Source organism: Diadema antillarum, unplaced genomic scaffold (assembly GCF_040938485.1).
Source record: "Diadema antillarum isolate AM-2024a unplaced genomic scaffold, OU_Dant_1.0 scf00000028, whole genome shotgun sequence".
Lineage (NCBI taxonomy): Eukaryota > Metazoa > Echinodermata > Echinoidea > Diadematoida > Diadematidae > Diadema > Diadema antillarum.
In genome coordinates this window covers 659102-675278 of record NW_027270917.1, presented here as the reverse complement: position 1 = coordinate 675278, position 16177 = coordinate 659102, and the positions used below count along the sequence as shown (strand labels likewise).

Genomic DNA, 16177 nt, shown 5'->3' with positions numbered 1-16177 from the left:
TGTTTTAATAGAGTGTGCTCAATTTCAAGTTAATTTGATAATCTTTTCATTGTTGTTGCTCCAGTGGTTTACATCCTGTTTTTTGTCCCATTCATCGCGCAGCTAGCACGGTTTGGTAAAGATTAAACACTTGAATAGACAGATAGACCCTGTACTTCAGAGCCTCTTTTCTCGGTTCGCACTTTTCCAGAGTGAGCGCTTTCTTTCCATTATTAAGATAGGTTAAGAGTGTCCATTTGAATTGAAGTATACATCATTTTAAAGCTTAGAGTCTGCCCTTTTTGAATCTGCTCTTAACTAAAAATTCATGTCTGGTGACTTTGTGTTTGTTTTGTGGTGCAGGGTCACATATGATAATTGCAGAGTAGAGAAAGAATGGAGAGATTGGGTCTAAAAGAGGAGTGGAGAGAAATTAAGTCTTTGAGATAAAATGAGGCAACATTAATACATCTTATTTTAAAAACTATGAGAACTTTAATTGTGATATTTTGATGTATGGCGAGCTAATGGAGGGATCAGAGAATTGGCATGATGTGGTCTGATCTTTTTGTCAGATCTTTTTGTAAGGGTCTCACGCCTGGCAGCTACATTTTCTATTCCTAGTAGTAGTGCAATATTTAAAGCAGGAAGCCAGTGAGAAGGGAATATCTTGTATATACACTACTGTACCTTGAAGAATGTCCTCCATAGATTTGCCTTGAGAAGACTGCATTGTCACCCTACAAAGATATATTGATGTAGGTAGGGGCCCCAAAAGAGTTTACCTAGCTGCGTTTGAAGAGAGAGCATATTGAACCTGGTCCGTAATAAGCCATGATGTTGGTGAAGGTGAAAGTTATCAGGCAGATTTACCAACACTGGTTTATTCATCAGTGTACAGTGGGACCTCATTGCAGTTAAAACTGATAACAATATAATAAAGTGGATCATATTTTACCCATAGAGAGCACTATAGGTAAGAATGTGGCCCAGTGTCCATGACTTCTTGCAATAATTTCCTATCTCTCTCCAGCAACATGAGGAGTTATGAAAGTCTTGGACGATGGAATCTGATCGGACAAGGATGAATCCAATAAGACATGAGGAATTTCCATCACACTCAAAAAGTTCCACCATCTGTTGGGTTGATGCCACCCGCCTCACCCAGTGAAGTTGTGCTTTCAACTAGACAGGCCATAGTTTGTATTTAAATGAGCAGTGACATACCTTTTTCACCAGGCTGAATATATGCAACTCTCTTTTGTGCTAGTTACATATTTAGTTGTGATGTATTGTATCAATGTGTAGGAATGCAACATGAAAAATTTGTCTTTCCTTCCTACTGTTTCAAATCCAACATGGATACATACCTGAAATGATAACAATGATAGATTTCATCTGTGGCTGATATCAAGAAAAGCGGGTCATTTTTTTTTTTAAACCTTGGTGCAAGCCCTTGACATGAGGGTTAAAGAAGCAACTCATTGACTCATCATTATCTCCCCATATCTGAGAAGGATTGAGGGGAACAATTTTTGTTGGGACTGAAAGGTGGTGTGTAGCATTTGAAAATAGTTTGATATGTGATTACCAGTAAAGCTTTATCTGTGAGATTTTAGTCACGTCGTGTGCTGTCTCATAGTGTAGGATAGTATTGTCTGTCTCCCTTTTTTCAATTTGATGATGCTGAGAAAATCTTGAATTACAACTCCTACAACTCCTCTTTTCTTTCATTATGAGAGAATAACTTTCCAACTTCAAAAAACAAACAAACAAACAAAACCCAGACAACTCTAGAAGTCTCATTTGTAATGCAACAATAGAAGGAGACAGGAGTATTGACTCACACTATGGTTGGATAGACATCTCGAGGGGGGGGGGGGAAGTGAGTAATTGTTTTAGTTTAGGATTGGTTGTAATTGTGGAAGAGTGTCTCTAAGAAAGTGTCCTTACTGCATGCATAAAGTCACAGACAGTCCTGTTGTGTCCTCAATGTTTGTCCTTTGTTAAATCACCAAGCAGACGATATGTAGTAACAAAATTACTGTAGACATTGTATCGTGCAAATCTACGCAATGTATCGGTTCATGTGCTTTAGTGAGGTGTTTGTGCATATTTTTTTTTTCTTGGTACAAAACTTGTTAAAGTTTGTATAAATGGAGTATCAGTGTATGAAACAATTTTCAAAGTGCTAAATATGATTGCAATTCAGTGGAGCCATTCAAGTGTACGCTAGAGTGCAGATGACAGAAGCAATGCATTTGTATATTGTTGACAAGTACAAAATATCTTATTTCAGTCACTTGTATGAGTGGTAAATATGTTCCTTTTCGTTATGTATTCAAATTGCATGAATACTCACTCTGTGAAAAAAAGAAAAAAAAATGAAATGTTATTGCACGGACAAAGATTGCATATAAGCAATTGAATACCCATAGAGAAATGTTAATAGATCTGGCTATGTTCTGATTATTAAGAAGACTTAATTTTTTTTTCATTCTAAAACAGTTGTTTTCCTCATCAACAGGTTTACGTTATGATTAATATCATTTTTTTTTTCATGTTTACATAGATGTTTAATTTGTGCAAGTTACTGTTATTCAAAATTATTACTATCCCATTGAAAATGTTGTTGATGAATTCCAAAACCTTCCACAGTTTCTTGCCATAACTACTTGTATAATGTATCACCCAGCTGAAGAGATTGCAATCATGGTGGAGATGTATCACCCAGCTGAAGAGATTGCAATCATGGTGGAGATGTAATTCAGGTCACTTTAGCCACTGATGCACATTCTAAATTATTCAGGGGATTTAAACTTCTTCTTTTTTTTCATTATTTTGATGACATCGTTATGAGATATACGTAAATTATTTTAAAGAGCTGAACACAAGTTAAACAATATCATTATCAAAAATATATATGCATAATTATATCATCACTGGGGTGACAAGTCCTTGTATCTGCAATTTTGGTGAAAATGACTTTTTTGGATTAATGGTCAAATAATGAGTTAAGTGATGTCCTGTCCAAATCCCAACTGTCTTACTCCAAAACTGAAGCCACCACGGCATGTCAAAGGAAAGGATATTCCATTCGCCACAGTGTTTTGGCCGCCATGTTTTTTCGCAATCCTGAACATTTGACATTTTGTAGATACAAGGTCTGTCGCCCCAGCGACGATATACAACAATGAGAGTCATGAATGAATAATTGTTATATGAGTTTTGGCCTTTCTGCCCTGAATGTGTATCTAAATAAATAGTCATGTGGAGTGGTGACATTAAATTAGTGAAAGTGAATGAACAATGCTTGCTAACATATTGATGGCATTGCATTAGTATTGATCTGACAAGGAACAATGAATGAATGATTATGAACAATTTCTGAGAAAAAAAAAAGTTTTGTTGTTTGTCAAATCCTTTTATTCTTATTGGAAGTCTCTCCTAATGTACAACAGTGGTGTTACAAACAGTAGTCTTGAATTACTTTGTGGAGAGGAATATGTTTTGTGCCCAGCAGAATAGTCTCTTTTATTACCTCCAATAATAGAGGAGGTTATGTTTTCATTACTGTTTGTTTGTTTGTTTGTCCATGTGCAAAATAACTCAAAGAGAAGAGAACAGATATGGATAAAACTTACAGGAAAGGTCAGGAAATGACACAAGGAACAGATGATTAAATTTTGGTAGTGATGTGGTAATTTTTGTGCCTTTTATGAAGGATTTTAGATATTTTGGCTGGTAAGGTCAATTAACTCGGGAGTTCAAGCGGCGCATTTTTTAGGTTATCATATATGCACTAAAATGTGTGCTCTAGATTCTGCTAGGGTGAGGCGCGTCGCCCACCTGAAGTTTGCTGACGTAGCAAAAGGCTTCTATATTGGGAAATCGGGTGACTTTCAGCGTGCATACGTATGCGTGGAAATCACTGTAAATATCAATGGAAGAACAAGATCAGTGGTGGAAATGAGCTGCTTGGCGGAGGTCTGCGCTCTCAGAGTGCTTCTCTTGTTCTATCAGTCATATGAAGAAAGCTTGAAATGATGCTTCATTTCGCTTCTACTTTGTCAAACACTAATACTGTAATGTCATAACTCCATGTATCTCTGCAGGAAAGGGTACCAGAGCCATGTTTTCTTTTTTTTTTTTTTTGCTAATTTAATCTGTCCTTGATCCTGACTATTTGGGTTAAAAGTCTTTCATGATGATTGGTCCAAGTACACTATTTGAGGTGGTGTATGTGGTCATTGTTATAGATTTGATGCAAAATCCCTGAAGGTAAGGTAAATAAAGTTGGCAAAATATGTAATTCAGCCATTTCTAAGCTTTGAAAGTTAGGGTTTATTTAATGTTTTATAGTAGTTAGGATAGCAACAGTTCATTATCAGACGAAATGACGGGGTGAGGGTCACAGGTCACCAGTTATTGACGGTGGATATTCGTTTCCATGTGTAACAGTTAGCAACGACCAACAGCTGGTAAGTGTATAGAAAGTAAAGAAATATAGGCATAGTTATTGTAATGAGAGGAAGGTTATTAAAGGTCTATCTTCCAGATCAAAGGTCTGGATCAGTGAGCTTTATTTTAATGTAACTAATTGCTCAAAATGAAGGAGAAATACAACAATTGTCAGGGAAGGCAGAGGAATACTAGACAACTATGCTCTAGTGAAATTTATTCGGTTTTGTAAGATTGATATTTTTCATGTCAAATGGTAACCAAAGACTAAAAAAAGCAAGAAAATTGTGCTAGTAATACTCTTGGATTTGGGTGTCTCGTAGTTTATAAGAATTTTATTGTATGTGTACAAAACAATGTACCAAATGCACTTGTAGTCTTTGAATGAGCATTCACCATATATTGTATGAGTATATGAATGGCAATAGGTTGTAGACAAGGGTAAATTATGTAGATGATGTCTTGTGTTCAATTTTATTTATTGGTTTTCTACATGACTGGAAGTGAAAGGCAACTCTGTCGAGTATGACGTTGATAATTTAACGCTGACAAGTTAAATGCGTCTAATGTCGAAATACTTATATATTTTCACACCTATTTAACATGAAAGCTCTACTCATTGCATATATCATGTTGATGTTCCTGTCTTATGTAATTGTACCCTGTGTTTGCGGTTTAACAACTTGAAAATACATCTTTCTTATCATTGATGGTAGAGACAGTTTCCTCTTTTGTATGTGTGTGCAATTTGTTCTATCAGTCTATGGTGTGTCCTTGGTCTCTGGATATTTCATTTATGCTATAATGGTCCTCAATCTGTGTTTGGAGGTGAGTAATAAATGTAAATTGAATCCACACCTTGATAAGCATCAGGAAGTGAGCACCATGTAATCAAATTGAATGAGCTAATCTAATCTTAGTTATATGTGTACTTGAAAGAAGTATTACACTGATCTTTTCTTTCTTCATAAGTGGTAAGATTGACAAAAACACTACATATGCTGTTAAAAAACAGATAGAAAAAAATCCTGTTAAGCACGTCATTTCTTGTTTTGGATTTGTTTTGTTTTGTTTTGTTTTTTTTTTTTAAAGAGGGCAGCTTTTTCTTTAAGAGATATGTGTAGAATAACTAATAAACCAATCTGACAAGTTGGTATGAACAGTCTTCCCCTTTTATGGCAGAGTTAAGGTCAAAGTCATAGTACAGTACATTTAATCTGAATACCAGGTAGGCAATTCTTGATGCATATTGACGTTTGTGTATCAATTCATTACTCCCCTTCAAACATGGATTTTTGATTTATGGTATTGTGTTTTCCAGTGTTCTGTCGGGTTTGTGATGGATCAACCCTGAAAGAAAAAAAGAAGAGGTCACTGAAATCTGGGTACATTGTACATTATTCATTCAACACACTCCCATTAGCCAGTCATTTTATACAATCACAGCACCAAATACTTGGTATGTCAAGATTGCCAAGACACAAACAAAACACAAACAAACAAACAAATGGAGAAGACTAGAATCTTATTCCAGTAACCAGCCAAATTACTGGAATTTATTACAGTATACATTTTTACATAAAAATTCAGCACTTCAATAAAAAAAAAGAACACACACACAAAAAACACAAGCATTTGTGTGTGTGTGTGTGTGTGTGTGTGTGTATGTGTAAAAAATACTTGAATCACAGCATGCTAAACCATAAAACAAATGTCTTTGAATTAGACAAAAAGGAATTGCATCATTATACAGGAAGCATATTGTGAAGCCTGACTACTACAGAATGGCATATCAAACATACAGAGCTGCCAATTAGTACGTTTTTAACATATTAATACGTTGTGGTTTTTTTTTGGAGTAAGATATGTCCGTACGTTCGTCTGTGCAAAAATCCATTATTTGAAAATTCCAAGTATGGTTATGCGAACGTGACTATTATTAATGTAGACTGGCTATGAGAACGAGCGTATGCATGGTTGTGCCATTGTGTTGTGTGCAATTCCTATGCATAGAGATCGTATGCAGCGTGCGAGAGCACACTACAGACATGCACTATAGGATTGCACACAGTGAAGTGCTTCTCCCAAATCACCCGACATTGCTACTTTCATGAAACAAAAGGCGGATTTGTTGGTGATAAGGGCGGAGACCTTGATGACGAACTACTTAATAGAACACAATATTCCTTTCGCTGCAGCCGATCATTTCACGGATCTTGTGAAAGTCATGTTCCCAGATAGTAATATCGCTGCACGCTTCAATTGCAAACGTATTAAGACTACTTCAATTGCAAGGACCCTGGGTCAAGAAGCTAAAGGTAGGCGAAGTTTTAAGTTCTGCAAACCGCATCAGTGACTTAATAAGACTTCAAACTTTTAGAAGTTTGGGATTACACATGTAACTGCACATGGTCATTAGACTGGAATAATTTTGCATCTTACATTTGTAGTTTCAGCTGAGTTATTTTTAATTTTATCATTCTAATAGTATTTCAAGTTCCGGTAATTTTTTCCAATAACTTGAGATAATTAGTTATCCAGTTAGATGGGGCATTAAACACTTCTCCAAATACTTGGTTGTTCCATGTGTTGTTCTATGACGTTGTACCTGTAACTGTATGACTTCTTAACACACACACACACACACACACACACAAGTAATATATTTTATATCTCAGTAGAAATAAACAATTTATTTATGTTCAATTTTGAGCAAAAAATATGTGAGTTAACATGAAAAAAAAAAACGAAAGAAAATTATCCTTTTTACTAGACCCCTACACGTATCTGTTGCTGCTTTGTAATCGTACTCCTTAATCTGGGGTGGTGGTGATTTTAGGATTTTTAATCTACTTCATTATTTTTCAAGTAATATTCCTTCTATTTTTTTTTGTGGGATATTATGTGTGCAATCTTTAGATTTGATCTTTGATTTAATATAATTTAACTTAAGATTGCCTTTGAAACAATTAGGAGCTAAAATAAACTACATGTACCTAATTTTCGGAATACAATGATTATTAAAGTGTACCGGTACACGAATGTCATAGAGAAAAACAAACACAAATTTTACAATTTCTGATCTGGTTGACATTTTATTTTATTTCATTTATCTTCTCAATGTTTTTTTTTTTATGGTATGTTTTATATATGTATTGTTGTATGATTATTGTTGTTTGATGCTGCCATGCATGCTTGGGTAGGGGAAGAAAGTCCGTGGGCAAGAGTAATTTGTTTTACTTTTCCTTTTCCAGGCAACCTGAGCATGTTTGGCCAGCATCATTTATTTACTTTTATTTTTTGACTTATTGTACCCGCGGTATGTTGTTTTCAATTGCCGAAATGAATGATAATAATAATAATAATAATAATAATAATAATAAAAAATACACACATTGAAATTACTCCATTGGGCAGCTTTTTAGATGTAGACTAGTAATGTTACATTATGTTTGATTTTAACAACAGCTGAACTGGTTGACAAGTTGAGAAAAGAGCCGTTTTCAATCTCAACGAATGGAAGTAGTGACAGGGGATGTGAGGAACAACTTTATCCCATTATCGTACGCTACTATGATTCTGATAGCGGTAGAGTTGTGAGCTGTCTCCTTGAAATAGCAACAACAAAGGAACGTTCAATAGGGACAACATTTTTCTCCTTATGGACAGTGTTTTAACCCGTTGAGGATGGTTTGATTTTGCTACAACACGCATTTCCCATAGATGCTTGCCTGAGTATCATACTCGGGACTCGTCCTCAACGGGTTAAAGGAGAACAATATCCCTTGGAAGAATGTAATTGCATATGCTGCTGACAATGCAGCAGTAACGATGGGATCTCAAAGTGGAGTTGCATCGTTCGTCAGAAAGGAGAATCAAACCATCTTCATCTTAGGGTGCCCATGTCACCTGTTGCACCTATCTGCAGAGAAGGGAGCCAGTGTACAACCGTTCTCGCCTGTTGATCTGCTAACTCCAGTCTTTTACTACCTAGAAAAGTCGAGTAAGAGACACAAAGCCTTCAAGGCAGTACAACAGATGTTGGGAGCAGAAAACCATGCGATCCTGAAACACGTCTGTACACGCTGGCTTTCGATAGAAAGAGCTGTCGGAAGGCTTATTGAACAGTGGGAGCCTCTCAAAGAATTCTTCAGATTGGAGGCAGAGTCTGATGGAGCCAGTCAACCTGGAAAACAGAAGGCTAAGGTTACTGAAGAGTCTAAGTCTTCAGACAGAGAAGGTCAAAGCTCACAGGCACATGCTGAGCTTGTTGGAGGTAAACGGAAGAAAAACAATGAAGAGGGAAATCCAAAGAAGCAAAAGGTATCACAAGAGAAGGCATGTGAGCAGTCTAAAAGTGTTGCAAGTGCTGGACAGAGCTCCATAAAGAAGAGACCAAGTTCAATTCTGCAAAGCAAGTTCAAAGTCATTCTCAAACAGAGTCGGTTATTATCTGGGTCCAAAAAGAGTCCTGAAGTTGCACCTGGAATCCAGAAAGTTCCTTCAAGAGGAGAGAGTGCGTTCTCAAGTTTGCTTTGGAAAGAACCATCCAAGGTCTCCAAGCATCCCCCACCTACATGCAGTACGAAGACTACACAAGGTCCTTTGGATGCAGGCAGAGGGAAAAAAGTACTTCAATGTCTGAGCAGAGCTGCCAACCATTCTGAAAAATTTGTATTTGTTATGAAAAATCGAAGGGAATACAAAAATACGAAAATGCCCTCAAATAGTACGAATTTCGGGAAAAAAGAAATGACAAATAAAATGACAAAGACGCATCGCCTTACTGTAATGTGTACTGTATCTAGCTACTCGCCGATGCAGCGCGCACGCACTGTACTAAACTGTAGACAGGCACGGAAGAGAAAAGTGCGCTAACACGTGTTATGGGCTGCACGGGTGCATATACTGCAGTCCGCGTTGTGGGCAGCCATCGCATCGCCAGCTGCAGCTAGCAGGTAGGCAGAGCTCTACGTTGTACGATATACCAGTGGGTAGCCCAGCCTCATCTCCCCGATCGGTCGACCACCACCCAGCTAGCGTTGATCGGCTGCATAGCTGCACGCAACATGTACAGTATGTGTACGTGGACGTACGGTAGGTAAACTTTATGACAAGAGACCCGCGGGTCTAGCGCTCACCTGAGTATCGCAAGTTCACCTTTCACGCAGTCACTAATCTAAATTATTCACAGCTCTACCAAAATTTGACCAGGCATTCTCAAGTGGAAGATGAAAATGTACAATAAGGGCCCAATTTTTTCAAGATTCCTTAATTTGGGGGAATTGGGGCCCCCTGGGGCCCTCTGGGTGGGGCATGGTGCCCAGTTTGATAAATTGAGATCCTGACCACCTAGGGATGCTACCTGCCAAGTTTGACAAAAATCCATCATGAGGTTTTCAGGAAGAAGATGAAAATGTACAATTCAGGCCCCCATTTGGACCCTTCCAACCACCCCCCCCCCCCCCTACCCCCAAGAAGGGCACCCCTGGATCTCCTATGAACAAACTTGAAACTACAGTCATTAATGTACTCACTCATAGTATTATCTCAGCTCTATAACTTCTGATTCTAGAGAAGATTTTTAAAGATTCCTTCATTTGGGGGGTTTGGGCCCCCTGGGGGCCCCCTGGGCGGGGCATGGTGCCCATTTTAACAAATTGAGATCCTAACCCCCTAGGGATGCTACCTGCCAAGTTTGGTGAAAATGGGTCATGGGGTTCTCAAGAAGAAGATAAAAATGTACAATTTAGGCCCCATTAGGACCCCTCCTCACCCCCCCCCCCCCCCTGGGTCCCAAGGGGGGCACCCCTGATTCTGCCATGAACAAACTTGAAACTACAGTCATCAATGTGCTAACTCATAGTATTAACCTAGCTCTATCACTTCTGGTTCTAGAGAAGAAGATTTTTGCGGATTCCTTAATTTTGGGGGGTTTGGGCCCCCTGGGGGCCCCCTGGGTGGGTCATGGTGCCCATTTTAACAAATGGAGTTCCTAACCCCCTAGGGATGCTACCTGCCAAGTTTGGTTAAAATGGGTCATGGAGTTCTCAAGAAGAAGATGAAAATGTACAATTTAGGCCCCATTAGAACCCTTCCCCACCCCCCTCCCCTGGGTCCCAAGGGGGGCACCCCTGATTCTGCCATGAACAAACTTGAAACTACAGTCATCAATGTACTAACTCATAGTATTAACTTAGCTCTATCACTTCTGGTTCTAGAGAAGAAGATTTTTACAGATTCCTTAATTTTGGGGGGTTTGGGCCCCCCTGGGGGCCCCCTGGGTGGGGTATGGTGCCCATTTTAACAAATTGAGTTCCTAACCCCCTAGGGATGCTACCTGCCAAGTTTGATGAAAATCGGTCATGGGGTTTTCAAGAAGAAGATGAAAATGTAAAAAGTTTACGCACGACGCACGACGGACGACGCACGACGGACGACGGACGACGGACGACGGACGACGCACGACGCACGACGCACGACGGACGCCGGACGAAGGGCGATCGCAATAGCTCACTTGAGCCTTTGGCTCAGGTGAGCTAAAAAGCGATAGAGTCAGGATCGTGCCTCCAATTTCTGCAATTTTTTTTTGCTCTTCTTTACTTCTTCGTCCGCCTATTCCTTTACCCTCCCAAGTACGGACTGACTTTTGAGAGTGTTGTATGGTCTTTACAATGTTACTGCAATATATTTCTGCAATTGAAAAGTGAATTTATATTCGAGTGTGGAAAGATTTACTGACCTGCCCGTGCGCCAGTAACAATCGTGAAACTATTGTAGTAAAACATAATTGCACCAAACAAATATTTGCATTCGTTCATGCAAATTCCAAGCTCGTGATGAAGATTATAGTATTTCCCCCTCTGAGACAGTGAATGTTTCCCTAACGATCCTAACGACCGTTTTGGAGGTACTCAAATTATGTGTGTGTGTGTGTGTGTGTGTGTGTGTGTGTGTGTGTGTGTGTGTGTGTGTGTGTGAGTGTACAGCAATGCTTATACTGCTGCGCTGGACAATGCTTGCTGAATACAGTACTGAATATCCCGTTATCCCCTACCCTGGGCATGTGGCGCAACCCTGGGCATCACGCACGCAACGTGCTGGTCTGGTGAACGTCTAACCAGCGTGCTGCACCGGGCCGGTGCACCGGCCCCAGCTGTTTCAGCGGCAGCTACTTCGTACTAAGTAAGTACTAACATTAATATTTGTTTACAACTTCTCGATCTCCTGATGGGCGGCGTGGTATACGTATTCGTCACGTCGCGCCGATGCTCGGCGATGAGCTTGTGAGTCTTGAGCTCTTAGTGAAAGGAGCTAGCATTTCTTTACAGTAATTGAATGAATTTACAGTGTGCATTTAGCGATTGAAAAGGGATTATCAGCAAGACTTCTATGAATGATACGAATTATGGATGGATTCGGCTGTAATGCGACTTGAACTTTTGTACGAACGATCGTCTTGAGGTACGTACTAACTTTAGACATGACCAGTGCCAGGCCATCGGAACTTACATTTTATTTTATTTGATGATCGTCCACTTTTGATTTGACTTTTCACCCGACATATCGGAACTTTGAGAGACATTGCTGCCGTTGCAAGACAACACTCCACTGCATAAGGCTTGAGAAAGTCCTCAGGAGTAGGACGAAAGCTTGCCCTCTACAATTCAAGGTTGGTTGAAGCTCAGTCATTTGATTTATATGTATATACTTGTGAAGATGTTGACCATTGCAGTGAAGACTCGGACGATAGGGGAACAGATTACTAGTACTTGTCTCACGAAGAAAATCGTAGTGAAAATCGTATGTTTATAATTATACATATATATATATATATACACACATTTCACAACAAAAAAAAGAAGAAGAAAAGATTGATTTGTCTGTGCTGTACAGTTTTTTGATAAAATGTTAAACAAATTTTTCTCTCCCTTTATCTCCTTACAGTCCTTTCCTGTACAAAGATGACCACAGATCTGGCTTCCAGCATCTTTAAGCCTCCATCATCAACTAAAAGTTCTGCTACCAAGAAGACTTCATCAGGGATGCTGGTTTCTGGGACAAAGACAGCACCGTCATGACCTGCTTTTGCCTCAGGAGACAAAGCAGGCCAGATCATTGGACGGCTGAACGACTACAACAAACTGTATTGTCTTTTTCTGTTGAAAGTCATCCCCACTTTCACTCGCTTCAACCTTGAACTGCAAGAGGATGCACCCAAAATTCACCTTCTTCATGACAAACTGCAGGACTTTCTGAAAGAAATGTTGCTACACTTTGTGAAGCCAACAAGCATTGCCTCTTCCACTACTGTAGCTTCATGCAACTACAAAGATGTCAGCAATCAGAGGGAGGATAAAGAACTGATTGTTGGTCATGATGTCACCTCCTTCCTTGCTCCACACAAGTCTTCTTCCTCTCAAACTACTGAGTTCTTTTCTTCTGTGAGGAAGTTCTTCACAGCCGTTTGTGACTACATTCTGAAGAAGTTTCCCTTCAACAATGAAGTTCTCACACATGCAAGCGTCGCGGACCCCAGAAAGAGGCTTGTGTCCAAGTTTGAGTTGGTGTCTTTCTTCTTTGACCAATTTCACATGTTGGAAGACAAAAGGGATACAATCCAGCTGGAGTTTGCCCGACATCAAGTGGATGACCTCTCTGATGTCAACATTTCTCCATTGCAAAGAGCTGATGACATGTGGGTTGAGATTTCGAAGCTGAAGGACAGGTCAACTTCTCAGCTGAAGTATGTGTACCTGCCAACGATCATGCTAGCCATCATCTCTATTCCGCACAGCAATGCTGAAGATGAGCGAATTTTCAGCCTGGTGAGGAAGAATTCCACCGAGTTTCGTCCTAGCCTTGCTACTAAAACACTCTCAGACTTGCTTACACAGAAAGTGATGTCCTTAGCAACAAATCGATCGTGTTATGAGATGACATTCTCAGATTCACTCTTGGGAAAGTGCAAGGGTGCTGCTGCTGCCTTCAATAAGTAACCAGGTCTCATCTGTACACGTATCAGAAGCCAGGTCTGATTTGCAGACAGAGCATGCTGCAGCTGACTGATTTGCATTCTACAACTTGAGAAAAGACTTCTGCAGGTTATTTTTTCTTCAATTACTTGGGGGATATGTGCTTCAGCAGCCTTGCACAGCTTCAATATAGACTGTAATGACTATTGCAGCCTGCTACAACTTTTGTATCTCCATGTACACCATGCTGTATTGACTGGAGCCTTCTGCAAATTTTCTTTTGAGCCTTTTGGATCATCTTGACCTGTGTGTAACTGTGAGCTGTGCTATTGCAGTCTTTTACTTGAGCCACATTATGACTCAGTGCATCATTTATCTGACGTGACTACACTGTAGTGTGCAGAATTAATTTCAAGTAAAGAGTTAGCTACAGCAGACTTCTGAACTCAAAACCTTCTACAACTTAAGTTGAAATGTTTGTAGGTTCCTCTTTCATACTTGAATGTCAGTGTTTCAGCCTTGCTCAGCTTCAATATTGACTGAAGTGACTGTTCAGTATTGCAGCCTTCTACAACTCCTTTGGATACTTGCTTATCTACATGTACATTATGCTGTGTTGACTTTTGCCGCCTCTGCAACTTTTTTTCAAAGTTTTTTTTTGGTCATATCGACACATTTTTTTTCTGCAAACTGTGCTATAGCAGCTATTGCAGCCTTTTGCAAGAACCTCTGTGTTTAACTTGTGAAATGAGTGTACCTTTTAATATGGAGTCACTTGTGTAAGGGGATTTTGTGGTTGAAGCGAGAACATGGAACTAGAAAGATCTGCATGTGAGTTTACAGACAAAATTGTTCTGATGAACATTTAAAGTGAAGTACAATGGTTTAAACTTGATTAAGAACAAAATATTGACCTCATTATATGCATTATCATTGTTAAGACATGATAAAGCTTTAAAATACCTAATGTTTGTTTTAAAAAAAGGCCAGAAAAAAAAAAATCAGAATTTTGGAGGAAAAATACTAATTTTGGAGGTGCTGAGTACTAATTTTTGTTTCCAAAAGTTGGCAGCTCTGCATGTGCAAAATAAAACTGCAAGGTTACTAATAAGACGATAGGCCAGTAATATGCAACCTACACCGATGGGATAGATTTGTCTCTTCTCATTGGGCTTATCTAATGTTGGTAAGTTACTTGTAACATGGTCAGCACTCCTCATAGTTACTCACAGAGACAGATTCTGTTGTAGCAGTTGCCTTTTCAAACGCACTGTGCAGCAGCACAAAGTCAATTCACAACTAAAAATGCCCTCAAAAGGGCATTTTATCCTCACCTGATCAGCTCTAATTGAGCATCGAGGCCTAATGTATTCCTAATTCTGGATATCGCATATAGCCGATATCCAGTGATATCAGCTATCGATTCCCTTTAAAGTACCCAGATGTGCAGGGAAGGGTACTTCCGGTGCTGGCGCGCTAGTTGGCGATTGATGCATATATATGCACATGCATGGCCGGCCGGCCGGCTTTCTTGCTTTTATACGAAGTTATCAGTTTACGTGCTGTGCAAATTCGATCTATACGACACTGTTTGTAATTATTGATTTTACCTCAAGCAGTCCAGCTTGGTATTTTTTTTTCAGGAGTGAAAAGATGGGGTTTTCCTGCGAGGCAGCCTTGTGTTGGGCAGATGATGCCAAGCGGAAAAATACAATGAAATACCCACGGATGAAAGAACTGTCATGGGTAAAATTTCCAACCAACCCGCAGCAACAGAGGATATGGAGAAATCTCCTGCGGAGAAAAGACAACTTCGAACTAACTCGAAACTTGCGACTTTGCTCACGCCACCTTGATCGGACAGATATTTTGCCAAATGGAATTTAAAAGAACCCTCCAAAATATTTCTTTTGGAACAATATTGGTCTTGATGTGGATCAGGCACAAGAAGAAACGATCGAGCAGCACGCCGCGCATCTCATGTCCATGTTCCTGCTGATGTACCACACCCGCAGGCTCCCGGAATGTGTGAACAGTTCAGAAAAAGAACGATGAAACTTTGCACTTTCAATGAGAGTATAACACGTCTAGCTAAAACAAGGATCAGTAAGATTGTGTGCTTGCATAACCCGGGCGTGTCTACGCTGCGTTTCAAAGCTGTTACCGTAAGTGAGCTTCCCAGCAAAAATACCCGGATGTTGATATCAATAGCTGATATTGCTGTATATCGGCTATATGCGATATGGAGAATTGGGGTCTAATCTATTTCTAAATTTGATGTTTGACTTACCAATTTTATGAATATTCCGAAATATAGATTCCTTTTTTCCCTCGTACCCCATACGGGAGCATGCTCAGTTGTCTTTTCCAAAAGCATGAACGAAGCTGAAGCTATTGAAGAACTGTTCAGTGATGAACTAAAAGATCTCCCAAGGCCAAAGTAACAGTATTTTTTTCTTCATTGCCTCCATAAATGTGCAATTGATGTCTGTTTGGGGTTAGGTTTTTTATTCCATTTGTCCATGGATGCATCTTCCTAATTTAAGTTTTGTGTTCCTCCTTCAGTTTGTTATTGCATGATTTTTTTCATACATCATTTAATTACCATTTTTACACTAAAGGAATACAGTGGAATTACAAAGGAATTACAAAGATTGCAAAAATTGTGCATTTTTGAGAGAGGCTGTACTTTCCTCCTTGCCTATGAGGCTAAAAATCCCCAAAAGTTTACGCTTGAAGTACATAAAAGTATATATCTTCTG

The 16177-nt window shown here is 39.4% G+C and overlaps 1 protein-coding gene and 1 pseudogene across 1 annotated transcript in view; both read left to right on the top strand.

Moving 5' to 3' along the window:
* The window catches only part of LOC139736491 (protein O-glucosyltransferase 2-like), a 50517-nt gene extending 49423 nt beyond the window's left edge, over positions 1-1094 (top strand). The window contains exon 10 of the mRNA XM_071647245.1: positions 1013-1094. Coding sequence (XP_071503346.1) covers positions 1013-1030 — 18 coding nt within the window. The 3' untranslated portion in view covers positions 1031-1094. The remainder of the gene's footprint in view (positions 1-1012) is intronic.
* Positions 1095-6667: 5573 nt separating this feature from the next.
* On the top strand, positions 6668-13439 carry LOC139735530 (uncharacterized; annotated as a pseudogene).
* The last annotated feature ends 2738 nt before the right edge of the window (positions 13440-16177 follow it).